The sequence below is a fragment of the Arachis hypogaea genome, chromosome 18 (genome assembly GCF_003086295.3).
Source record: "Arachis hypogaea cultivar Tifrunner chromosome 18, arahy.Tifrunner.gnm2.J5K5, whole genome shotgun sequence".
NCBI lineage: Eukaryota > Viridiplantae > Streptophyta > Magnoliopsida > Fabales > Fabaceae > Arachis > Arachis hypogaea.
In genome coordinates, this window is record NC_092053.1 from 20,272,619 (window position 1) to 20,300,083 (window position 27,465).

General features: G+C 35.5%; 1 protein-coding gene and 1 long non-coding RNA gene across 3 annotated transcripts; both read right to left on the bottom strand.

Moving 5' to 3' along the window:
- Window positions 1-10,197: 10,197 nt before the first annotated feature.
- On the bottom strand, window positions 10,198-11,552 carry LOC140181172 (uncharacterized). The gene is made up of 2 exons (XR_011875949.1): window positions 11,268-11,552; window positions 10,198-10,486 (listed from the first exon to the last, which is right to left on the bottom strand). It is a non-coding gene; the product is annotated as an uncharacterized lncRNA (long non-coding RNA).
- Window positions 11,553-12,265: 713 nt separating this feature from the next.
- Window positions 12,266-16,142, bottom strand: LOC112769044 (G-type lectin S-receptor-like serine/threonine-protein kinase At4g27290). 2 transcript variants are annotated; one of them, XM_072224247.1, is made up of 8 exons: window positions 14,575-16,142; window positions 14,300-14,416; window positions 13,915-14,063; window positions 13,635-13,845; window positions 13,304-13,541; window positions 13,066-13,216; window positions 12,659-12,971; window positions 12,266-12,443 (listed from the first exon to the last, which is right to left on the bottom strand). In XM_072224247.1, exons 1-7 carry the CDS (start codon window positions 15,929-15,931, stop codon window positions 12,681-12,683), a joined length of 2,514 nt encoding a protein of 837 aa, XP_072080348.1. In that variant the 5' UTR covers window positions 15,932-16,142; the 3' UTR covers window positions 12,266-12,443; window positions 12,659-12,680. The 2 variants fall into 2 exon arrangements, with proteins under 2 accessions (XP_072080348.1, XP_025669229.1); XM_025813444.3 differs by lacking the exon at window positions 12,266-12,443 and having other exon boundaries at window positions 12,547-12,971.
- Window positions 16,143-27,465: the final 11,323 nt, after the last annotated feature.

A 27,465-nucleotide genomic window follows, 5' to 3' on the forward strand; every position in this document is an offset into this window, starting at 1 on the left:
TGGGTCCTTTGTTCTGTTTCACTGAACCACCCCTTTAGGTATGAATGTCTATTTTCATAGTTCTCATTGGTCAAGTCAACACCAAAATACTCAAATATGCAAGTTAGAAACATGCCATAAGGAAGTGCTTTGTCCTTTTCACTCCTAACAGAATCAAACATATATCTAACCATCAAGTATGCAAATGAAATTTCAGTTTTGGTGAGAAGGGCATATAAAACAAGAGTATCAGTGTAGGAAATCCTTTGATATGAGCCGCTTTGAGGCAGAATAATGTGGTTGACCATTCGGTGCAATTGAGCACGCTCATATCTTAGGGCTTTGTGAGTGGGTGTAATGCCATCAATTAAAGAAACATGTTCACAGATGTGTGCCAATGCATCATGATAAGAAATTCCAACACCTTCATCCCACTTAACCGAAGTGTAAGCACAAGGCCCAACATCAGTATACTTCAAAGCATCACTGATAGTTTCATTATTTAAAACTATGTCTCGACCCTTTACATATGAGTGAGCAGTGCCTTCATGATAAGTCATGTTTGCATAAAATTCTTTGACCAACAAGGGATAAACAGGCTTTTTGATGTCAAAAAGGTGATTCCAGTCCAGAAAAATCAAGTTATCAACAAATGGAAAATCTTTTCTTTTCAAAGATGGAAAATCAGCGAGAAAAGAAGGACATAGGGTACGATACTGGATAACCCCCTCATAAAAATCATTGTTCATGGCAGATTTGAATCTATAAGGATTATAGTTCGAATGAGAAGTCAAAAAGTGAGCTTTGTGATCAAAAGGGCCAATGTCTGGTTCTTTAACTGACTTAAGAGGAACTCGAGTTTTACCTCTTTGAGAACGTGATGGAACAGACCTAGACTTTGGTTGTGTGGACTCAGGTAGAGGTTCAGGTGTGGCTGGTCGCTTCCCCTTTGATGAACTCAGTTTCGATGACCCCGGCTTGGATGGAGGTTCTTTCGTCTGTGGTGTCTTCTTGGCGGAAGGAGTAACCCTAGAAGGATTTTTGGTTCTTGCCATGGGATCACACCGAGGAGGAGAGGTAGGAGGAGAAGGAGATGGAGTGAAGGTTCGGTCGTGAGAGCGGGTTGAGGGCTTTGTGAGAGACTTGAAGATTTTTTCATGAGGAGGCCTTTTAGCAAAGGTTTTCTTCCTCATTTAGTGATATTTAGGCTTTTGAGGGAAGAGGAGCAGAAAAGAGAGTGGGAAGAAACTGAAGAGTTTGAGGAGAAGTTATGGAGGGAAGAGAGGGAGTGTTGGTAACCGTACCCAAAAGTAGATTTCCAAAACCATGCAACTGCATCACCATTTGAAAAGACTTGAAAAGACATGACCTCATAAAAGAAAGATTTTATTTGATTTTAAAATAAAACTGGAAATTAATTTTAATTTTTGAAATACAACCAAAAAAAAATAAATCAAACTGAAAATCCTTTTGGATAAAAATTAAAATCCTTTCAAAAGATATTTTAATCACACAGCCCAAAAAAAATGATAACCATAACAAAAATTGTGACATTCATATATGGACCCAGGGATAGTTGGATTTAATGGAAACACATTGGACCACTCTAGTTCTGGTTTTTGAGGTTGGCCCAAATCATTTTGCACTTGAAATAAGCCCAGATCACATTGATTAAGGGGGAACGCTCTTCTTCTGCCCAGAATTGTCTCATACCTGTTCATGAGACAAAAAGCTCCAGCAAACACATCAGCATTTTTCAAATAAAGAATCATAACTCAAAATTCCTAGACAAGTCCTAAGCATGCAGAATCTGTCCTCAGCTAATGATTTTGTGAAAATATCTGCTAATTATTCTTCTGATTTAACAAATTGAATATTAATATCCCCCTTTTGGACATGTTCTCTTATTGAGTGAAATTTTACTTCAATATGCTTAGTCCTAGAGTGCAAAACTGGATTTTTAGAAATATTAATGGCACTCATATTATCACACATCAAGGGAATATTTTCAGCATTTAATTTGTAATCAACAAGCTGTGTTTTTAACCATAAAAGCTGAGAACAACAAGAAGAAGCAGCAATATACTCAGCCACTGTTGGTTGCTTTTTACTTGACCAAACATTCAATGACTTTTCAAGGAAGCAACATAGGCCTGAAGTACTCCTTCTATCAACTCTATCACCAGCAAAATCTGCATCACAATAACCAATTATAGAAGAATCATCAATCTTAGGATACCAAAGACCAAAATTGGATGTGCCATGAATATATCTAATGATCCTTTTAACTGCAGAAAGATGTGACTCTTTAGGTTTGGATTGGAACCTAGAACACAATCCAACACTTTGCACAATATCAGGCCTAGAGGAAGTTAAGTACATAAGAGAACCAATCATTCCTCTATACCTAGTCTCATCAACATATTTCTCAGTTTCTCCCTTATCTAATTTAGAACTAGGATGCATGGGAGTTCCCATGGGTTTGGCATTTTCCATACCAAATTTCTTAACTAATTCCTTGGCATACTTTTCTTGATGAATGAAAATATCTTTTCCAGTTTGTTTAATTTGCAGCCCAAGGAAGAAATTAAGTTCACCCATCATACTCATGTCAAATTCACTTGTCATGAGTTTTCCAAATTCAGAACAAAGGGATTCATTGGCTGATCCAAAAATAATGTCATCAACATATATTTGGACTAGAATAAAAGAAACATTAGAGTTCTTGATAAATAGAGTTGTGTCAGTGGTGCCTCTTTGAAAACCATTTTTCAAAAGAAAAGAGCTAACTCTCTCATACCAAGCTCTAGGAGCTTGTCTTAAACCATAGAGAACTTAAGATAATTTGAAAACATGATCAAAATGCTCTTTATTTTCAAAACCAAGAGGCTGCTCCACATACACTTCTCTATCTATCACTCCATTCAAAAATGCACATTTCACATCCAGTTGATATGATTTAAAACCACAATGTGCAGCATAAGCTAAGAGAAGTCTTATGGCTTTCATTCGGACAACAGGGGCAAAGGATTCATCAAAGTCTATTCCTTCTTCTTGGTCATATCCTTGTGCCACTAGCCTTGCCTTGTTTCTTGCAATGCTACCATCTTCTCCCAACTTGTTCCGAAAAATCCACTTGGTGCCGGTCACTTTCTTTCCACTCAGCCTTGGAACCAAAGTCCATACTTGGTTCTTTTCAAACTCAAGAAGCTCATCCTCCATAGCTTTAACCCAAGAAGGGTCACTAAGGGCTTTCTTGACATTTTGAGGCTCTATTTGTGAAAGAAGGGCAATGTTTGATCCTTCATTTGCCTTTCTAGTGGAAGACCTTGTTTGCACTCCATGAGAAACGTCCCCAATGACAAATTCCTCGGGATAGTTCTTCAAGAACCTCAATTCACAAGGTCTGGTGGACTTGGAGGCAGATTCAGTCACCAAAGGATTCTGGGTGTTGCTGGCTTCAAGGTTTCCTTCAGATTCATGAGACAAAATAGAATTATCTCTCAAATTTTCAATAGTTGCAGTTTCTGGTTCAGTTTGACCAGAATGTCCTTTCTCTTGATTTTGCACAGTTTCAACTTCCTTTTGAGCTTGATTTCCTACATCACAATCTTCTAAAATGCTTTGTACCAAGTTAGTATCACAGAATATAACATGTATAGACTCCTCAATAATTCTAGCATCTTGATGATAAACCCTATATGCTTTACTAGTTGTGGAATATCCTACAAACAAACACTCATAAGCCTTTGGATCAAATTTTCTCAAATTTTCTTCGTTATTTAAAACAAAACATTTGCATCCAAAGATGTGTAAGTAGTCTAAGTTTGGTGGGTAGCCTTTCCAAAGTTCATAAGGGGTTTTCTTCAAAAATTTTCTTATGATTGTTCTATTTAAAATGTGGCAAGCTGTGTTGACCGCTTCAGCCCAAAGGAATTTTGGAACATTACTCTCACAAAGCATAGCTCTTGTCATCTCTTGTATGCTTCTATTTCTTCTTTCCATAACACCATTTTGTTGTGGTGTTCTTGGACAAGAGAAGTTGTAAGATATTCCAAATTCCTCACAAAAAGATTCAAACAAATTATTTTCAAATTCAGTTCCATGATCACTTCTTATAGAAGAGATTTTCAAATCCTTTTCATTTTGAATTTTCTTGCAAAAAGGTTCAAAAACCGAAAAGGCTTCATTCTTGTGTGCAAGAAATAAAACCCAACCAAACCTAGTATATTCATCCACAATCACTAAACCATAATGTTTACCACCTAGGCTTTGAGTTCTTGTTGGACCAAATAAATCAATGTGTAACAACTCAAGTGGTCTTTTAGTAGAGATGTCTTCCTTTGGTTTAAAAGAACTTTTTGTTTGTTTTCCCATTTGGCAAGCATCACAAGTGATGTCTTTGTCAAACTTTATCAAAGGAAGGCCTCTTACTAATTCTTTCTTTACAAGTTTGTTTATTTGAAACATACTTGCATGGCCCAATCTCTTGTGCCATAACTACTTTTCAGATTCTTTAGAGTGAAGACAAACTACATTTTGATCCTTTAGTTCATCAAGAGTAAGTCCATACATATTATTGAAATGCTTGGCAACAAATATCACTTCATTTGTCTTTTCATTAACAACACATCATTCAAGCCTTTTGAAAACAACTAAATATCCTAAATCACACAGCTGACTTATACTCAAAAGATTGTGCTTTAAACCACATACCAAAAGTACATCATCAATGAAAGTAGATTGCTCATTACCTACTTTTCCAACAGCAATGATTTTACCTTTATCATCATCTCCAAAGGTCACAAAACCTCCATCATACTTATTTAGTTTGATGAAGTAGGTTGACCTTCCAGTCATGTGCCTTGAACATCCACTATCCATGTACCACATGTCCTTTTTGTTCTTGGATGCTAGGCAAATCTGCATGATGAGTTTCAAGTAGCCTTAGGTATCCAAATTAATTTGGATCCTTTGAAGTTAATCCATCTTGGTTGCCCAAGTGCATTGAAATCACAAACAACATCATACATTTTGTTTCCTACAACTCTCTTTTCAATGAAGCATTGTGCATATGAGTGACCAAATTTCTTGCAATTGACACAATGATTTTCTGATGTGTGTCACTGAAATTGAGGTGAGTTATAATGCTTGAAATGATTAAAGTGTTGAAATTTTTTGGTTTTTGGAGGAGATGCATTTCTTTTGACAAACTGATTTTTATTGAAGTTATTCCTCTTTACAAAAGCATTTTCACCAGAATTTTTTTGAACATTTTTACCTTTCGAAAACGAGGTTTTGTTGTAAAATGGTGGTTTCTTGAAAGCAGCCTCATTTTTCGAAATGTAACCCAAACCAGGCCAGTTTGAACTCGGATTAGTTCTTGGTGAAGGCTCAGTTTTACTCGTGTACATTTCATCATATTTTTCTTCAAAAATTGAAGCATATCCAATATCTGATTTGTTTGGTATGGATTTGGTATTTGATGAAGAAGCCACAAATTTTATAGAGGAAGTGTTGGAAACTGCATCTTCCTTGGCTATGTAGCCTAAACCAGATTTTTCAAACAATGGTCTTTGATTTGCAAGTAATTTGTCCAAGTTACTAGAACCTTGAGCAAATTTTGCTAAGTCACCATTCAACCTTTTAATCATGTCATTTAATCTTTCATTTTTAGCAATTAACTCATGAGAAGGATCCACAATGTGCTTTCCTTTTAATTTTTCAAGTTCAGATTTTAGAAATCTATTTTCTTCAATGATGTCCAAAGCACATTCAGTTTCCTTTACTTTTTCTTTTAAAAAATCATTTTCAGCTCTTAACACATCTCTTTCTGATCTGCATTCATTGTATTTGTCAAGCAGTTTTGAGGTGTTTAAAGTGAGATCATCAATAATAGCATGTAAGTCCTCAATGGTCAAATCATAGTAATTTACCTCATCAAGATTGTTGTTTCCAGCCATGAAACAGTCTTTGTCATCTCCTTCAGATTCTTCTTCTTCATTTGAGTCGTTCTCAAGATCCTCCCAAGCTGCCATGAGTACTCTCTTCCTTTCCTTCTTTCCTTTGTCATCCTTTTTGAGCTTTGGACAGTTTAGCTTGAAATGTCCAGCTTCCTTGCAGTGATGACACGTCACCTTGCTCAAGTCGATCTTGTGCTCCTTTGAACTTGAACCCTTGTATTTGCCCTTGTTCTTCATCATCCTTTTAAATCTCTTAGCAAAAAACAAAAGCTCGTCATCTGAAATATCATCACTAAACTCACTCTCTTTTGGTTCTATTTGTGACTTGAGGGATATTCCCTTTTTCTTTGAGTCTGTGTTTGTGTGTGTGGCTTCATAGGCAAGGAGTTTTCTTCTCAGCTCATCATAGGTTATGGGACTTATGTTGTTACTCTCGGTTAGGACAGTGGCAGTGTTTTCCCATTCTTTTGTGAGGCTTCTAAGGAGTTTTCTCACCAAGGTTTGTTCTGCATAGTTTGTACCCATAGCATCAAGGTTGTTGATTATGATTGAGAATCTCTCAAATGCTTCATCAATGCTTTCTCCATCCTTCATGCTAAACATCTCGTACTCTTTTCACAGCATATCAATCCTCGTTTCTTTTGACTTGTTTAGTGCCTTCGTGTGTAACCTGGAGTTTTTCCCAGATTTCTTTGGCTGTCTTGCATCTAGACACCTTCTGGTACTCTTCAAAGCTGATAGCACAGTGAAGAAGGTTGATTACTTTAGCATTCAGCTCTATCTTCTTCTTATCATCTTCATTCCATTCAGCTTCTTCTTTTGGAGTCACCACTCCATCAGCACTTGTTTTTGTTGGGATCTTGGGACCGCTCACAACAATCTTCCATATGTTGTAGTCAATGGATTGGATGAAAATCCTTATCCTTTCTTTCCAGTAGGAGTAGTTCTTCCCGTTGAAGAAAGCTGGCCGGTTGTTTGACTTGCCTTCAGTGAGGGTGTAGGCAACTGTGGTTGTGCCCAAGTTGTTCGCCATTGGATCTTTGCTCCAAGCGGTTAAGCTTGATTCTTGAGACCTTAGCTCCTGATACCAATTGAAGGTTGTGGTAGGCTTAGAGAAGGGGGGTTGAATCTATGCCTTCCTTTTAAGTTCCTGTTATTACCCTATTAAAACTAACTTTCAATTCAGGTTCTGTTTGAACTCAGCAGCGGAAATTTATGAGACAATTTATTTTTGTCTCATGAATATAAAAAAACAGAACTCAACAGAGAAGAGAAAAGCTAACACCAGCATGTATCCTGGTTCGGTTGCCTTGTGCTATGCAACCTACATCCAGTCTCCTCCATAACTATGGAAGAATTTCACTATAGTTAACAGTATTACATACACCAATTTCACAGGATTGACCCAATCCTTTCACTCTCAAGTTCTAACCTAACTTGACATTGGCTATGCTAATACCTAACTAATCACTCTTAGTGCTAACCCAACTAAGGAAGGGATACCTTACAGGTACAAGATACAAGACACTTAACCAACCTAAAGAAATCAGAGAATAACTCTAGGCTTTTCTCTCAAGTGTATCTCTAAGCCTTTTTCCACTCATGGCTTTTTCTTAAGCTTTCTCACAATGCCTTTTCTCTCAAGAAATTACAGAAAGATAAACTTAGAAAAGTACATTATAATCAGTAAAACATGAAGGAGATTGACTTCATCAGCAACCTCTTTGCTATGTGCAAAACCAGATTCGCAAACCTCAGCTTGAGTTCTTCAGTATTGGCCAAATGCTTCTTTGAAAGAAAGCATTATCCAAGTAGAGGAACTTCTTTTCAGAACACAACTCTCAAACTCTGGTTTTCTCTCCTTGGTTTCTGAATGAACAGCAAACCTCTTTTATCTCCTTGCATATTGCTGGGTTCTTCTTCCAAGGTCAACACCTTGAGCCTTGAGCTTCACCAACCCACAGAATCACTTTTTCTCATTAAACCTTAGAGTAGAAACTTTGTTTCTGACTTCTTCATCTTGACCGAAAGCCATAAAGTAGTAACCATAGAGATCTTCTCATGGTCAACTTGATCTTAGCCATTGAGAAACTACTTGGTCCCCAAGTATCACTTGTGACCGTAGATGTACAGCAGAATAGGGCAGAGAACAACTTTCCCTTGAATGCCATTTTCGGATAGAGCAGAGTGTTGGGAAGAAGAGAAGAAGATCTGATGCATGCAAGAGGAGATGTGTTACCTTTAACCTAAGCTTGATTTGGCTTGGATTTTCTGATTAGACTTCTGTGTTTCAAGCTTAATCCTTCTCTCTCTTGCTTCTTTGATGATTTGCTTAGGGAAGAAGCTCTCTCTCTTTCTCTTTCTTACTTTTCTGAAACTCTGACCAACTCACAGAGGTGAACGTTGCACATTGAAAGAGTGAAGACTTCAATCTTACAAGAGAAGCTTTGTGGGATGGATACAGGCTTGGATTGGATTTTCATTAAGCAGCCCGTTTTGATTTCTTTGGCTTTGTTTCCTTTGAGCTTCGCTTGAATTATTAGCCCTCAGCTTTGTTGTTTTATTTTATTCCAATTTGGGCTGCTTGAATTGAATTATGGCCTGCAACACATAATAAATAATTAGTAATATGAAATTTATAATTAATCCATACTAATTATTTATTTACCAAAAATAATGTTTGTCATCACTAATTAATTTAGTTAATTTCTTAACTCAACAACTTCTTTTTTCTTTCAATAATTTATATTTTTTTAATATTATTTAGTTGTAATAGTATTGTTGAAAATACATGTTGTCATGATTCATGAAAAATAAAACAATAAAGCTCCACCTCCATATAAAAAACCTATCCAAGTCATCCAAGCAATTTTTCTTTAACGCGCCTCCCCCTTCCCCCAAAGTTACGTGAAATATACATGCGCCTCCCTCTCCCTCCTATCAATGTAACAGATTTACATAAACTTCTTCTTCAACGTAAACATTCTTCTTCTTCTTCTTCTTCTTCTTCTTCTTCTTCTTCTTCTTTTCTTCAACGTTAATGATTTGCATTGTAATTTTCGGATCTGCAATCTCTGCTGCTCGTCGTTCTTCTTCTTTTTTCTTCTCTTCTACTCGTTATTCTTCTCTGCTGCTCGTCCTTCTTCTTCCTATTGTTCTTCTCCGATTTTGTGAATTTATCTTCTTCATTTTCAGATTTCAATATTGTATCAAAACAATGAATGATTCAACTTCAAATCAGTTGAATGAGAGCGTTTTGGATTATTCTTTTGGAACGAATCAAGTGGACGAGGTTTGAATTTTTTTTTAATCGAATTGAATGGAATGCAATTGTTAAATTGAATTGAATTGAATGTATGCATGTGTTCTGAATTGAATTGAATTGAATTGAATTGATAATCTCTCAATTATAGACACAGGTATTTTGAATTTATATAATGGACAATGTTTCGTTCATTTAGTATTATACAATTGTTTCACCATAATAACGTGTTCGGTTCATTCTGCAGAAAGCTGTTTGAATTTGATTTTATATAATGGATAATGTTCCATTCATTTAGTACTATACAATTATTTCACCTTAATAACGTGTTCGGTTCATTATGCAGAAAGCTGTTTGAATTTGATTTTATTTAATAGATAATGTTCCATTCATTTAGTACTATACAATTGTTTCACCATAATGACGTGTTCGATTCATTATGCAGAAAACTGTTTGAATTTGATTTTATATAATGGATAATGTTCCATTCATTTAGTACTATATAATTGTTTCACCTAATGACGTGTTCGGTTCATTATGCAGAAAGCTATTTGAATTTGATTTTATATAATATTCCATTCATTTAGTACTATACGATTGTTTCACTATAATAACATGTTCGGTTCATTTTGCAGACCAGGTGTGTTGTGGATAAACAATTTGTCCTAAAAGTCGGGATGATTTTCAAGACACTAGAAGAAGCCGAAAAGTTCTACAAAAATTATTCCAAAGAGTTCAGAAGTTTCTGAAACTGAATACTGATAGAAACATTTTTTTTAAAATTATCTCTCTACTATATTGATATATGCACTTTTTCAGTTCACTCTGTGTATTAATTTTGGTTCATTTATTTTTTTGGGGCTCTTAATGTTTGATAAATATCCTGATTCTATTCACTGTCAACCTGGAACAAAACAGCAGGCAGACAGTTCCAACATATATATATATATATATATATAAACATCTCAGACCAACAGGACAAAGACTAATCCATCTTGAATCAGATATATACATTAACATTAAATTTCCAATAACATTTACATTAATATTCACATATATACATTGTTTGATTTTTTAAACAAGTTAAACAAAATAGTGTGAATTACAACCAGTCAAACAAAGTATATCCTATTTATTATCTATATCCCCAGATGTGAATTTACAATAAGGACTGGAGAGGATAGCAGATGACTTTGGGAGTCTTATTTCTTCAAATGCACGAATCACTTAGTCTCTGATTTTGTTCAGTTTGTGCAACAGAATATTTGGAAAATATTCGAGCCTGAAGCAAAAAAAATTTGGTCAATACTTCACTCAATACACCGACAAGCACAATCATGCATATTTTAATCAAGTGAATCAAGATGGCCAACCCAACTGAACCGAACACCATTCATGTGTTGAATAAAACGTGATAAACATTCAATCATCAAGAAAAACTTTTCTGCATGCAAAAGAACTCAGCTGAACATATAACAATCAGGTGAATCAAATGACAAACACCAGTGAATTGAACACCAATCATGTGCTGAATAGAACGTGATAAACATTCAATCATCAAGTAAATCATTTCTGCATGCAAAAGGACTTAACTAAACACACTAGTAATCAAATGAATTAAAATAACAAACTCCACTGAACTGAATTTCATTGATGTTCTGAATAAAACTTGATAAACATTCAATCAGCAAGAAAAATATTTCTGCATGCAAAAAAATTCAACTGAACGCACTAACAATCAGGTGAATCAAATGACAAACACTTGTGAATTGAACACCAATCATGTGCTGAATAAAATGTAATAAACATTCAATTATCAAGTAAATCATTTCTTCATGTAAAAGGACTCAACTAAACACACTAACAATCAAATGAATGAAAATGAGCCACTCCAGTGAACAGAAAGAAAATAAGAACACGTTTCCATTCATATGCACTAGTTACGCAATGGAATCAAATTAAGTCAATCTACTAAACGAAGTAGCTCAATTCAGTAAACCTAAAATGCAACTAAGAAAAATGCGACATTGCAAGATTTTAAATGAAAGTAGTTTTTATCATACCTTTCGCAGTCTCTATTCTTGTTTTCGTTCGTGTTTTTTTCTTCCTTTCGAAATCTTCTCGCAATTCTTCTCCAGTAACGATTTCCGCAGAGAATACAAGTGAAGTTCGAGAGATTTTGAGAGAGATTCGAACTTCTCTAGTAGCGGTTTCAATGTTGAAGAAGGAACGTTGTTTCATATTCAAGGCGCGAATAAAGATGTTAACGTTTCGTGCGTTTGGGCGCATGGAGTCATGTTTCATTTAATGAGATTGGATGTTTTTGGTATGGCGTCAACTTGGATGGACTTAGATGAAAAATTATATAGATATGTAGCATGAATTAGAAATTTGAATGTCATTTTTAATTATCAAAACATTAATAATATTCATACTTGTATTTTATCTAATAATTTCATCACTATTAAATAATATTTAAATATAATCTAAAAAAAATAAAAAAAATAAAAGTAACTATTCAAAAAATAAAAATAAAAATAATTATATAAAATCAGATAAATAAACTTTAATTGAATATTTTTATTACTTACAGTCTAATTTATATATAATTTTATTTTTTATTGTTATTAAATTTTGAATTATTTTTTTATTTTAATTTATCATTTATTATCCACCATTATAAAATTTAAATTAATTTTGACATGCTATTAAAAAAAATTTTAAAATTTTTAAACAATTAAATTTAATTTATATTATTATTCAATTGAATTACAAAATAATAGTTAAGCACAATTATTAGCAATATTAAAACGGTATATTTTTTATATCTTTTTTGTTGAATAATAATATTATTAAATTATATATAAATTATCAAATTAAATAAATACATTACACAATAATTCTTTACAAATTAACTTTTAAATTTAATATTAGTTTACATATTATCTAATATATCTCTAAACAATATATATAAAATTTTAAATTTATATTATATAATATAATTAATTTAACTCTTCTAACTGATCTTAATCTAGTTGTATTAATTTTTATAAAATATAAATAAATAGATAGACAGATTCTCATTTGACCAAAAATAAAAAGAAAACTACTAATAAGTTATATGAAGTCCCGGATTTAAGCTTCACTCCTAATTTTGAAAATAAATAAATAAAAGTGAAACTGGAAAATCAAAACTGGCTGCATTTTGATGAAAGGAAAATGCTCTTAGCCCTATAGCATTAAAAATAGGTGGGTACTCCCATGAAGATATTATAATTGTCTTCATGTGATGATTTTTCTTTTTGACCTTTAGATGATGGAGTGTAGGGTTAGATTTTGATATGTTATAAAAGTGTTGTTTTTATTTGAAGTGTGGTCAAATCAATAAATCACACTTTTATACAAAGCATCTTCATAAAAAGATGTTTTTTGCATCTTCATTTGAGTAGCTCCCTTAAAAATATAAGATCTACTCACTATCTTGCCCCTAACAATGATATGGTAACCTCATTTGCTGAAACTCCATCATCTCTTCCCATAGATTCTTCCTGGTGTGAGTAAAATGCCGGCAGCCTCGGATTGGGCAATGGTTTATCATCTTCCAGCATACGAACTACAGATGACATGTTAGGTCTATCTTCGGGTCTCCCTTGAACACATAACAGCCCTATGTGTATGCATCTCAATGCTTCAACTTCAATCACCGAATCGCGCACTGATTCATCCACCAGTTCCAAGGGCCTCTCCTCATTCCAGAGCTCCCATGCCTTTAAAGATGTCAAAATTATATTGGCTGAATTTCGGTTTATGTGAACTACTGTCAAGTTTGAAACTTTATCCTTATTATTTGGTATTACTTACATGTCCAAGAAGGTTAAGACTCTGGTGAGGGACACAGAACTCTCTGTTCTTCTTCCCACTTACTATCTCAAGCACAATTACACCAAAAGCGAACACATCAGATTTCATTGAGAAGGATCCACGCACGGCATACTCAGGAGAAATATAGCCACTGCATTGCATTCAGTGCATCACATAAGAATTCCGGAGGAAAAAATGTTGCAACTTGAACTAGTAAACAATATTTTAGCCTACTAACTAAGTTCCCATCACTCTTTTTGTTCTGGCCTCAGTTTGATCTCCGGCAAATGCCCTAGCAAGACCAAAGTCTGATATTTTCGCGTTCATGTCTTTATCAAGAAGTATATTGCTAGTTTTTAGATCTCTATGAATCACTCTTAGCCTAGAATCTTGATGTAAATAAACTAGGCCTCGGGCTGTTCCGCTAATAATTTGAAAGCGCTTTGCCCAATCTAATAATTTTCTTCTAGAATCATCTGCCATGTTGACAATATTTGAAGTTAACATGACATCTAATCGACGATAAATATGAAAGAGAACGATAATTCAAGATGGTTTAAGGAATGAACCAAAAATAAAGGTGTCCAAACTCCTATTGGGCACGAGCTCATAAATCAAGAGTTTTTCTTTTCGTTGAATGCAACAGCCAAGAAGCTTTACAAGGTTGCGATGCTGAAGTTTTGCAATTAACTGAACTTCATTTTTAAACTCATCCAGTCCTTGTTCAGAGTCAATGGAAAGCCTCTTCACAGCAATCTCTGTCCCATTTTCAAGTGCACCCTGATAACAACGGTCAGGACAACACAATATGTGGAGAATAATAACCGCCAAAATATTCATATCAATTACCTTGTATACAGATCCAAATCCACCCTCTCCCAATTTGTTTTCACTAGAGAAGTAATTAGTGGCATAAACTATGGTTGATAAATCAAACATTGGAAGATCCATGTCATCCTTTTCCCTTTCGTGAGCCCGTTGCTTCCACCAAAATATTTCTATAGAAATGGGAATGATTAGCAAATAGCTATTTATCATAATGTCAAGAAATTCATGTTGATTTATTAATCACCTGCGGAGTAGAATAAGCGCACTGGCTTGATTTGTTAACTTTGAAAAAAGAATAAAAATTCTTCAAGCAAAAGATTTCAAGACTAATGGGACTGCAAAATTATAGTTCTTCCAAATATCACTGCAAAATAGAAGTAGTCACATGTTAATATCATGAACTCACCAGGTTCCTCGAGTTTCTTTCTCCATAGACATAGAACCAGTCCAAACATCATGCTCATAAAGAACAACATGGAGCCAACAATCATGCCTACAAGCTTTTTCTTGTTTGACTCATCACCTGAGGTAACAAGGCTCAAGAACATTGTTCATTAATTCTTTCATTACATTGATGTATTGCGAAAATATAATGTAGTAAATCATAAATCAATAAGAACTTAAGACGACAAAATGAACTAAATGAAAAAATAAAAATAAAAAAAATCCTTAAAGGGGTACCTAGCTCTGACATAGGTAGTCGAATATAAAGATCTTGTCCTCCTTGTCTCATATCAATCAAATCATGAAACCAAAGTATGCAACCACTTCCTCCGCCACGAACATCCAAATTGGAATATGCCGTACAAGAACAATTTTTCCTACACAAGTCCTCACATTCCTGCAGGTTCATGGTCATGTTATGCCAAGAGGTAGATGTGTCAGGCAACACCACACCTGAGTGCTTCTTGAAACCATCTTTGCTGCAACTTAATGGAGTGATCCTAACACAACCATCGGACCAATACATGTCCTTCCACTTTCTTGAGTATTTTGGAACAAATCCTTCTAGGCATGTGCAGATTGGAGCCGGAGTGACTCTACAAACAGAATTTGCGCCACAGTGCGCATACTTGTCACATTCACCTTCTGGTAAAGAAAGAAGTGTCTCCCAGCTACTGGTTTGTCTTGACCAATGCAGAAGCTGCACACCACCCCAAGGGGTCACCACACTTCTAATAACACTATATGCATGTAAAGGTTGGAGTTTACAAATTAGCTCCTTATCAATGAAATCATAATCAGTTGGCAGTAATTTACTATAGCGCAAATAAATGGTAGCTCCTGAAAACATAAGTCCATTCCAGGGTCCTACTCTGACCATTATAACCGTTCCATTCGTTAGAACAGCTTGTGGATACCCTCTGGGGTCTATTCTGAATTTGAAGTCTCCATGGCCGGGATCATCAGCACTTTTCGAAGATGTTAAAGTTCTCTCTCGCCCTGTCACTGGATCCCAACCTATCTTTGATCCTGGCAAGAGTGTATCACCAAGAAAATCAAAACTCTGCCACAAGAAGTGCTCCCCACTATGGCCATCTTTGACAACAAGATTTCCTGAGACCAGGAGCTGTGCAACCGGATTCTCCGCTTTGCTTGACATGGTGGAAGACCACACAGTGCTGCTGCTGGTGCCATTAACAAGGAGAACAAGTCCTTGATGGGTTACTTTTAAAACTCCAGAGGTATCATTGAGTGCAGTTTCTCTGTTGGCAACCCACACAACTGTTAAAGGGGACATATTATGGTACCAGATACCTACGTATCGGCCCTTTGAGTTTCCAGGACTGAAGAAACCAAGTTCAAAGATTCCTTCATGTGAAATCAATGTCTCTCCATCGCTGAGGGATTGAAAAACGGTTATATTGTCAAGTGAGGTGGAGGTTCTTAATATAAGTGAGAATAGAAAGGACCAAGACCACAGCATCTTCAACTTTTCCATTTTTTTTTTAATGATGAACAACTTGTTTTCACTAAAATACAAGAAAAAATAGTAAAGAACTGATTTTAGTGGGTTAGTGTTTAAGCATAAAAACATGTTTTATAGAAAAATGGGTGTTTGCAACAGAAAAGAACTAACATAAAATCTTGTTTAAGTCTGAGTAATAATAAAAAATGTTGTGGAATAAAACAAAAGTAGGCAAAATGTGTGATGGTAAGGAAGGCGGAAAGAAAGTTGGTAAAAACTATAAAAAGAAATGAAAAGGCAAATTTTTCCGCTAAAGAGCTTTCACCGTACAAAGAAAATATTTAATAATTCTATCTTGCATCATACCCAAGAAGAAGCACAGAAAGATACAAACCAAGTTTGGGACGGCAATGGAGAATTTGTCTTCTTTGGATTGCATTCTTGACGTATCAAGACAACGTGTCAATGCCCTGTTAAAGTTGAACACGCCCTGATAGGTAGGTAGATAGATAAATACAAACTAAGAAAGACGTGTCAATCTACTAGTTTGAAGCATGATGGAAGTATGGAACTGTACTATAAAGTATAAAATGATGAAGTGGAAACTAAAACAAACTTCTTGACAAATCACTATTTAGAGCATCTCCTGTGGATTAATTTTGAATATTATTTTTGACTTCTACCGTAATTAAAATGATATAGAATTAAAATATCAGAGTCTCTTATACATTCAAGGTTTTTTAGTTTATAAGTCTTATAAGTTGGACTAAGTCTAATAAAAATTATTCTCATCCACTCGAATGTGATAACACGCACGTCAATCAACTATAAAAAAAGATACTTTTTCTTTTTCCTCAATCAAAATTACAACCGTCGAGATTCAAACCACGTTTAAAATCTCTCAACAAACTGTGAAAATCGTCGCCAATACTAGAGAAAATCAACAAGAAAACTTCAAAATCTCCAAACAAAAAATACCAAAAAAAAATTATTCAAGGTACCGTTTCACTAATCTTGGAGGTTTTTCACTTTTCTCTTTCTGATTTCGAATGCGAAACACTATATCACCATATTTTGCAGTTATTAAGTAGATTCATTATGTGTTCTTGGTTTAAAGTAGATATTACTATACTCGTCAAACTGTTCAATCGGTGATGATTGTTTCTTGTTGTTTAAAATATTTTACGTACTCTTTCGTGAATGATTTAACGTATTTTTTCATCTGTTTTTGTGAATGTTTGCCTATTTGGAAGTGAGTTTGTATAAATATAAACTTTCGACTGTATTTCAAGTAAACTCTTATATGAGTGTATATGGTTAGAATTTGGGTGTATCTCAATCGAATTTGCGTGTCATTGGTTCTTCTAGTGTCATTTTATGCATGTTTGGTTGAGTTAAATATTATTTTGAACTCATAAAGGTGTATGTGACTCGTATTTTAATATATATTACGTGTATTCAAGTGTAACTAGTGTTGTTGTGCTTGTGTTTGCGCTTGTAGTGTCATTAATGAATGTTTGGTTGACTTGAATATCATTTTGAACTCATATAGTGTCATGTAATCCAAAAAATAATAAAAGTGTATGTGGTTGGTATTTAGGTGTATGTCAATTGGATTTGAGTGTAACTAGTGAGGTTATTATCTATTAACAATAACACACAGATCTTAGACAAAGTCAATTTTTTCTAGTAAAAATATAGCTTATTTAAATTATTCTCATTTGCTTTGTTTACAGCAAACCAAGGATTTAAGATGCTCCACAAAACTTTTGCATGAAAAGTTCGAAAACATGAGTGAAGTGAAGAAGGCCATCGTCGAAAAATTAGGATTTGAGGGTTTGATGCCCACTCCTCCTATGAATGTGCCATATAAAATCTTGAAGGGTTGGCACATTCCTTTAATTTGTCAAAAAGCAAATTAGACACCCGACACGGTGCATTGAGAATTAAAACCAAAAGACTAGGAGTTGTCTTTGGTCTGAATACATCAGGTAATTCATTACAGAAAATATCTATACTTGTATTTTTTGTAATCTATTCTTTGTAATGTATTCTTCTGATCTCATGTAATCAAGAAATAAATTGAGTTGTATATGACTGGTATTTGGGTGTATTTCAAGAGATTTAGAGTGTAATTGATGATTTTTTTTTGTTGTTTCTGTAGAGGACCTATTTTCTGAGAAAATTAGTCTTAAAGGGGTATTTGAGGAGAACAAAGAAATTTATAAAAGGTTCCAGGAAAAAATATTGAAGAATCTGATTGACGAGATGGTGAATATTGGCGTTGACAATGATCAAGATCGCCTAATGTTCAAGAGAATTTTCATCCTCTATATTCAAATGACGTTCTTGTTGCCGACTACCATTAACAAAGTATCTCCTATCCACATGGCTCCAATTTTTCGAATGGACAACATAACGGAGTAGAACTGGAACAGTCATGTCCTCGATTTCATCATCAAGGGCACAAGCAATTACCATTTAAAAAAGAAAAAATCTATTGATGGTTGCCTCTATGCTTTGATGGTTGTCTATTTTCATGAAACAAAACACAAAAACAAGAAAGCATATGCAATTCCTGGACCACCCTGTGTGATGCTTTGGGATAGGGAGGCACTGGTTCAGAGGATCAGAGCTGAAATTGAGGGTCATATGGTAACTGACCGAAATACTTTCTCTAATTTGGATATATTTAATTTATGTAGATGATGTAAACTACCATTTTAACTCATTTAGGGCATCGTCAAGAGGGAGGAACTCAAAGAAATTGAAGAAAATAAAAGAGGAAGAAAAGAAAGTGATGGTTATCAGTGGCTAAGAGAAGGGGGGTTGAATCTTAGCCCTCTTTTTTGCTTGATAAAACTTCCTGACCTTTGAAACCAATTTTGAAAACTTCTTGTCTTTTTTTCTCGTCACTAGTCACGAGACTTTTTCTTTTGTCTCGTCCCCAGCCACGAGACTTTTCTTTTTGTCTCGTCACTTGACACGAGATATTTTTGGTTTTTGCTCCTGTGCAGTAGATACAGAAATAGAGTAGAGAAGAGAGAAAATTACACCCAGATATATCCTGGTTCAGCTGCTAAGTGCAGTGCAGCCTACATCCAGTCTTCATCACAAACATGATGGAATTTCACTATAATCTTCCTGATTACAATCTGTAAAGTGCTAACCCAACTTACAAGGGGATTCCCACAGAATCATGAAACACAACATAAATGAACAAAGGAACTCTAAGGACATCTATGGCTTTTTCTTTTAATTTTGCACTCTCTGCCTTTTTTCGCTCTATGGTTTTTTCATACAAACCTCACTGTTTGCCTTTTTCCATGAGACTCAAGACATGACAAAATTAAACAGAAAAACTACAAAACAGAATACATTGAAGGAGAAGAGAAAACTGTTAGCTCAGGTAGCTCTGAGAATTCTGTGCCTTGCACTCTCAAACTGTCTCCTTGAATCAAACCCTGACTGTTCACCCTTACTTATAGGGAGAAGCCTCCAAGGTTGAAACCAACAAACCTAGCCAACTTCTTCTTCTCCAAGTAACAAAAACCGGTTCGGCCAGAGAGAGAGAGAAGAGATAATCCATGCAATAACCAACATGCAATTACCTCTAGTCCTTCCTTGGTCATCACTCTTCATCAATCCGAGCTCTCCATCCTTGGCTTGCTCTCCAAGATGGATTTCTGGCCCTTGATGCTTCATGATGATAATAACTTCTTCTGCTCCACTTTTGCTTCCTCCCTCACGTAGCCACCCTAACTACCTTCTGTGATGAGTGAACCCAAAAGTAGTGACAAGCCATCTTCTCCAAGATTTTCTCCTTGCTGGCCGAATCTCCTTCTCCAGTTTTGGTATGGAGGAGCCAAGATCTCATCACCATATCTTTCCTTTCATGGTTGCAGATCTTAGCCACTACATTTTTTATGTTTTCTCGCCATCATTGATATGGTCTTTTTACTGGCTCCTTCTTCTTGTTGGTAGCTTAACTTAGCTTCCATAGTTCCCTGTGAAATGACCAAAGAGAAGAAAGAGATGAGAGAGAAGATAGAGCTAGAAGAAAAGCAATTAAATGAATCAAATTAATTGAAAATGGGATTGCTTTTACTTCCCTTGTAGTTTAGCGTGCAGCATTGATATTTTCAATCAAATCAATGACACATTCTCTCTCATAGTTCCCATGCATTAACTTATCTCAATAAAATTTTGAGTTCCATCACATGCTTAGAGAAGAGATCCGTTGAAGGCATCAGGCAAATAATAACATTTGCTTTCTTGCTTTCCTGATGAATTATTTTCAGATCAAGCATAGGAGTGTATGAAAAAAATTATTAACTTGGGCTTGTAGTGATAATGGATTAATTTGGCCCATTTAATATCACAACAATTTCAGCCATACTTCATTGAACATATTTGAGCCAATGCCAAACAGAAATTTACACTTGGGCTTGTAACGTATCATTTAATTTTCGGCCCAAATATGATTTCAGCCAACATCATCACAATGTCTTAATGCCCAGGCTGAATATTTTTGATACAATTGGGCTTGACCTATTTTGATTATCTTTTCGGCCCAATTCATACCTGCACAGCAAAATTAATTAATTAGATTAATAATTTTGCTGTTAATAATGTTTGATCGTCACTTAATTAAAAATAGAGTTTTCCAAACTCTTCAATCTCCCCCTTGATGACAAACATTATTAAAATTGAAATGGAAAGAAATTTAAGATTGAGTAAAGAGTACTCCCTTTGAATTTTGAATTTCTCCCCCTTTCAAATTGTCACATGGCTCCCCCTTAATATATGCCATTTTTACCAAGGGAAGCACTAACCTGTAACATTTTAATCAAGCTTCAAGTAACAATGTTATTTAGCATATTCATTACATGATGCTAAATGCTTGATTTATGAGCAGAATTGGATGATAATCAAAACTCTTTTGTTATCAATAAATTGATTTTCTGCTCAAACTTTACACATATCAAATTAGTACAAAAAAAAATTTGTTCAAAAGATTTTCAAATATTTTCCAATCAAGATATCAGAGCAATATGATTATGGTAAGGAAAATATTTTTGAAACACACATGATCACATCAAACATGGCAATTGTTAATTTTTTACACAGTTTAAAGAAACTGCCAAAAATAAGTTATCAAGCCATATCATGTTTACCAAGATGAATCAGAATATTCTTATTTCAAAAGAGGCATGCATATTCATCAAGATAACTCAACAACTAGGCATTCATATAAACAAATGCATTCCTAAACATCATAAACCAAATGTATTTCCAGCAGCAGTAATCACAGCGAAACAAATCAAATATTATCAACATGCATCAAATATTGTCAACAACATGCATCAAATATTGTCAACAACATGTATTCTTTTAACAAGGGTGATCATGAATTTTCAAAGGAAAATTTCATCCCCTGTTCCCCTGTTCATCTCCTGTTTTTCATTTCAATTTTTGTACTTTCTCCCCCTTTTGTCATCAAAGGGGCACCTACAAGAAGATTTAACATGGAAGCATAATATGCAAAATATAACCCAAAAGTGTCTACAAAGTATCACAGAGTTATTGTTCCAACAGAAATAAGCCAAAACAAAGTACCAAATTGAGCCTAAGTGTGCCAATATCAAACAGTAAACATAAGTTTAATCATCAGAGAGATTGAAGTCAGATCCCTCGGCCCCTGCTTCTCTACCCACTTCATCATCCAGGCTTTCAAGCATTAAACCGACCCTTTCTTGGCAATTCTTCCAGGCCGACTCATTTTCATATGCAAGTTTGCGTGCAGACTTATGAAATTGAACCATGAGATCGGACATGTTTGAGAATTCTGTGAGAATGTCTCTTAGGAAATCGGTCGCCTTTGAGGATTCTGGCCGACTCTCAAAGTCATCATCAGAAGTCATAGATTTCTTTCCCTTTTTAACAGCCCTGCCTTCTTTGATCATAGAGACTTTGTTCTCTACATCCTCATTTGTTAAATCTACCTTAAAGTACTCAAAGATGCACGTGAGAAACATTCCATAAGGTAAATTAGCCTTTTTTGTACTCTTTACAGACTCCCACATATGTCTAATCATGAGATAGCTAAATGAAATAGAAGATGAAGTAACGAGAGCAAATATTATGAGACAATCAGATACGGTTACCCTGTTATGAGAGCCACTCTGTGGGGTAAGAATGTGAGTTATGATGCGGTGCAGCAGGGAGTTGGTTGGTCCAAGAGCCTTGTGAGTAGGAACAGTGCCGTCTAGTCCAGACAGATTCTCACAAATTTGATGAAGAACTTGCTTGTATGCGACCCCAACGTGCGCATCCCATTTGTCAGTCATATAAACCCTCGGCCCTTCATCAGTGTAACCAAGGGCAGAGCCAATGGTCTCAGCATTCAGAGTAATATGCACACGCTTCACGTAGGAGTGAAGACTACCATCAATCAATCTCAGATTCGCATAAAACTGTCTTACCAACCCTGGGTAAACCATTTTGTGAATGAGGAGCAATGGAGACCATTTGAGATTGTCAAACAGAGGATGTAAATCAATCCTTTTGGAGGCCAGAGAATCAAGATTCACCAAGTATGAGGGACACAGATGCCGTTTTTCCAAAACCTCTTTATGGAATTCATAGAATGCACATGTAGAAAACCTTGAAGGATCAAAATGAGAATGTGGCTTATGAAATTTGTTCTTGAAATCCATTGATCCAAGGTTTGCGGGTTCCCGGGTCTCATGAAGCACGAAACCTTTGGTTTTCTGAGAGCTTTTTCCAGACGCATGAGGGGTGGACTTCTTCGGTGGTGATAGAGGAGGTGATGTATGAGATTCCTCTTCCTCTTCCTCCATGCTTGGTTCCTTGTTCTTGTCACTTTTTCTCCTTCCAGAAGATTTCTGGGCTATAACTTTGCGCCTCATGGATTCGGTTTTCTTGGTGGGAGGTGAAGGAGAAGATGAAGAAGTGGAGTGAATGTGTATGTGTGTATGTGTTTGGGGAGTGGAAGACTTTTGAGAGAGATGAATTCTTTCACTCTTCCTTGGTGCTGTTTTCTTTTTCATTATGAGGAAGATGAATGGTGATGGAAGTTGGAGAGAGAGAGGTGGCCGAATGGTGAGGTGAGTGGAGGGAGGTTAGAGGGACATTAAATGCTGATTGGAAAGAGATAGTGGAGGGAGTTATTAACCATTAAGGGCGCGGTTATTAACCAGGGAAGTTTCAAAAAAAAACTGAAAAGGAGTTTCCTTGAATCAAGGGATTAGTTGGAAGGAAAGATTTGATTTGACAACATGCTTCTTCCAACAAGATTTGATAGGACAACCAAGAGATTTTGTGATTTTATTTTTCAAAAGAATGAGGAACTAACAAAACTGTCATGGTGGGGTCAAAGATATTTGGTAGGGCCCATGAAAATTGAATTATGCGTTGCCTCCCCCTTGATTATAGCTTCTTCCATCATGCCCTCATTTTTATCTCGTCCAAACCTACGAGACAAAATTGAACAGAGTCAAATATTCACAATTATCAATAGAACTTAAATCAAACATTCCCAAACTTTTTCTCAAGGTGTAGAATCTGTCTTCACAGAGGGGTTTTGTAAAAAATCAGCAATTTGGTCTTCAGATTTTACAAATTGAATATCAATAGTACCCTTTTGCACATGCTCTCTAATAAAGTGATATTTTATCTCAATGTGCTTGGTTCTTGAGTGCAGAACAGGATTTTTTGAAATGTTTATAGCACTCATATTATCACAAAATAAGGGTATACTATTGATTTTTAATTTGTAATCTTCCAATTGTGTTTTTAGCCAAATTAATTGAGAGCAACATGCAGATACGAAAATGTATTATGCTTCAGCCGTGGATAAAGCCACTGTGGCTTGCTTCTTGCTTGACCACATGTTGAGTGAGCTTCCAAGGAAGCAACACATGCCGGATGTGCTCCGTCTATCCACTCTATCTCCCGCATAATCTGCATCACAAAACCCTACTGCACAAAAGTCATCAGATTTAGGATACCATAATCCAAAATTACAAGTCTCCTTAATGTATCTAATGATGCGTTTAACAGCCGTAAGATGAGATTCTTTTGGGTGAGATTGAAACCTTGAGCATACATCCACACTTTGGACAATATCCGGTCTAGAGGAGGTAAGGTACATTAGTGAATCTATCATTCCTCTATACCTTGTTTCATCCACATCTTGGCCATCATCATCCTTTTCAAGTTTTGTGTTAGGATGCATTGGTGTACCCATTGGTTTGGAATTTTCTAGGCCAAACTTTTTGATAAGTTCTTTTGCATACTTTCCTTGGTGAATAAAAGTACCACTAGGAGTTTGTTTGATTTGGAGGCCAAGAAAGAAAGTTAGCTCTCCCATTAAACTCATTTCAAACTCACTAGTCATAAGTTTTCCAAACTCTTCACACAAGGATACATTGGCCGATCCAAATATAATGTCATCAACATAAACTTGAACAAGGAGTATATCATCATTAGATGCTTTAATAAATAAAGTAGTGTCGGTAGTACCCCTTTGAAAATGATTTTCCAACAAGAAGGCACTAAGCCTTTCATACCAAGCTCTTGGAGCTTGTCTAAGACCATAAAGAGCCTTAGATAGTTTAAAAACATGATTTGGGAAATCTTTAAATTCAAAACCGGGGGATTGAGCCACATACACTTCTCTATCAACAAAGCCATTAAGGAAAGAACATTTAACATCCATTTGAAATATTTTGAAACCTTTATGAGCAGCATAGGCAAGAAGCAACCTAATGGCTTCCATTCTAGCTACCGGAGCAAAAGACTCATCAAAATCTATACCCTCTTCTTGATCGTAACCTTGGGCCACTAATCTAGCCTTGTTACGAACAACTTGTCCATCCTCACCAAATTTATTTTTAAACACCCACGTAGTACCCGTAACTTTCTTACCATCCGGATGAGATACTAGTGTCCAAACCTCATTTTTGTCGAATTGAGCAAGCTCTTCTTGCATTGCTTTGACCCAAGATGGATCTTCAAGAGCTTGTTTGACATTGTTGGGCTCCATTTGAGACAAGAGGGAAAAATTATTTGGTTCGGATTGCCTTTTGGTGGAGGATCTTGTTGTTACTCCTTGAGAGGGATCACCAATTATGAAGTAATGAGGATAACCCCTCATAGACTTCCATTCTCTAGGCTTCCGAAGTGGTGTTGAGCTTTGATGAGTTTCTGGTGGTCTCACTGTTTCAGTTTCTCATGTCTGCTCAGGAGATAAAATGGAAATATCTCCTCCAATCTGACGAGACAAAACTGGACTGGCAGATTCTTCGTTTTGAGCAGATTTGGGATTTTCTTCACTTGTTCCAGCCTCTTCACCATCTGAATCATTATCTATCACAGCACTGGAAATTAAGTTAGAATCACAAAAAGTAACGTGTATGGATTCCTCTATGGTTCTATGCTCTTTGAGATAAATTCTATAAGCCTTGCTTGTGGTGGAATATCTAACAAACATTCCTTCGTAGGATTTTGGATCAAACTTTCCAAGGTTTTCTTTATTGTTAAGTACAAAGCATTTGCATCCAAAAATATGAAAGTACTTAAGATTTGGAGGGGTTCCTTTCCATAGCTCATAAGGAGTTCTCTTCAACCCTTTTCTAATAATGGTCCTATTCAAAATGTAACAAGCTGTATTTACAGCTTCAGCCCATAGAAATTTTGGAATCTCATTCTCACAAAACATGGCCCTAGTCATCTCTTGAAGGCTTCTATTCCTTCTCTCAACCACCCCATTTTGTTGAGGGGTTCTAGGGCATGAAAAGTTATGAGCAATTCCAAAATCATCACAGAACTTTTCAAAGTCTTGGTTTTCAAATTCTCTTCCGTGATCACTTCTCAAATGGGCAATTTTTAAATCCTTTTCATTCTGAATTTTTTTGCAAAGGGTGAAGAAAGCATGGAAAGCATCATTTTTATGAGCAAGAAAAAGTACCCAACCAAATCTAGAGTAATCATCTACCACCACTAGACCATAGTGTTTACCTCCTAAACTTTGAGTTCTTGTTGGACCAAAAAGATCAATATGTAACATTTCTAATGGCCTTTTGGTTGAAATTCCATCTTTTGGTTTAAAAGAGGATTTTACTTGTTTGCCCAATTGGCAAGCATCACAAGTAAGATCCTTATCAAATTTGATGTTTGGAATTCCTCTAACCAGATTTTTCTTAACAAGCTTAGAAATTTGGTACATGCTTGTATGACCCAACTTTCTATGCCATAGCTATTTTTTAGATTCAAGAAATGTAAAGCATGTCACATTTTGTTCTTTTAGGTCCTCAAGAGTCAATCCATACACATTATTGCATCTTTTAGCTTCAAATAAAATATCCCCAGTTTTCTCACAAACAACTAAACAAACAAACTTCCTAAAAATAACCTCAAGGCATAAATCACACAATTGACTAACACTAAGTAAATTATGTTTCAAACCATGTACAAGAAGAACATCATTTATACAAGATGAAAAATCTTTACCAACTTTTCCAACAGCCACTATTTTTCCTTTTGCATCATCACCGAAAGTGACAAGTCCTCCATCATATTCATCAAGCTTTATGAAGAAGGTTGTCTTTCCGGTCATATGCCTAGAGCATCCGCTATCCATATATCACATATTTTCTTTCCGTTTGGATGCTAGGCACACCTACAAAACAAGCTTAAGTGACCTTAGGTATCCAAATTTTCTTGGATCCTTTCACGTTAAACCATCTCTTATGTCCTAAGCCATTGTAATAAAAAACAACTTTACAAACTTTATCACCAATCATTCTTTCACCAAAAAAATATTGAATAGGAAAGTGTCCATTTCGATTGCATAGTCTACAAAATCTTGGAGTTGCTGTTTTGTTAAAGTAGGTGGGATCTTGAAATCTTGTATCATTAAAGGATGAAGCAAAGTTTTCAAAATGAGATTTCTTAGCAGATTTATAAAACCCCAACCCAGCCTTATCATAAAGAGGTTTTTGACTAGCCAAGATTTGATTCAGATTTTCAGAACTTTGGGTGAACTTGGCTAAGTCTTCCTTAAGCCTTTTAACCTCTTTAAGCAACTCTTCATTTCTTTTAAAACAATCTACATATGCAAGAACGGAATGATCACTTTCACAGCTCTTAATTTGGGCTTTTAACTACTTATTTCCTTCAACAATATCACAAGCAGTTTCGGCCTCCCTTACTTTTTCTTTAAGAAAACTGTTTTCAGCTTTAAGAATGGTGATTTGTTGTTCAAGTTCTTGATTTTTTAGCAAAAAACATCTTATTTTTTCAGAAAGGTGGTCTATCATAAGATGAAGATCTTCAGTATTAGGGTTATGAAAGACTACTTGATTTATGTGATCTGCCATGAGACAAGGTTGTGACTTGGTCTCGGATTCCTCATCATCATCATCCGAGTCATTTTCCAAATCTTCCCATGAAGCCATCAGTCCCTTCTTCTTTCCTCTTTTTGGCTTCTCTTCCTTCTTTAACTTGGGACAATCAGATTTGAAATGCCCCATTTTTTTGCAGTTGTAACAAGTTACTTTGCTAAGGTCTTTCTTCATTTTCCTTGAGCTGCTGCCTTTGCCTTTGAGCTTCACCATTTTCCTGAATTTTTTTGCAAA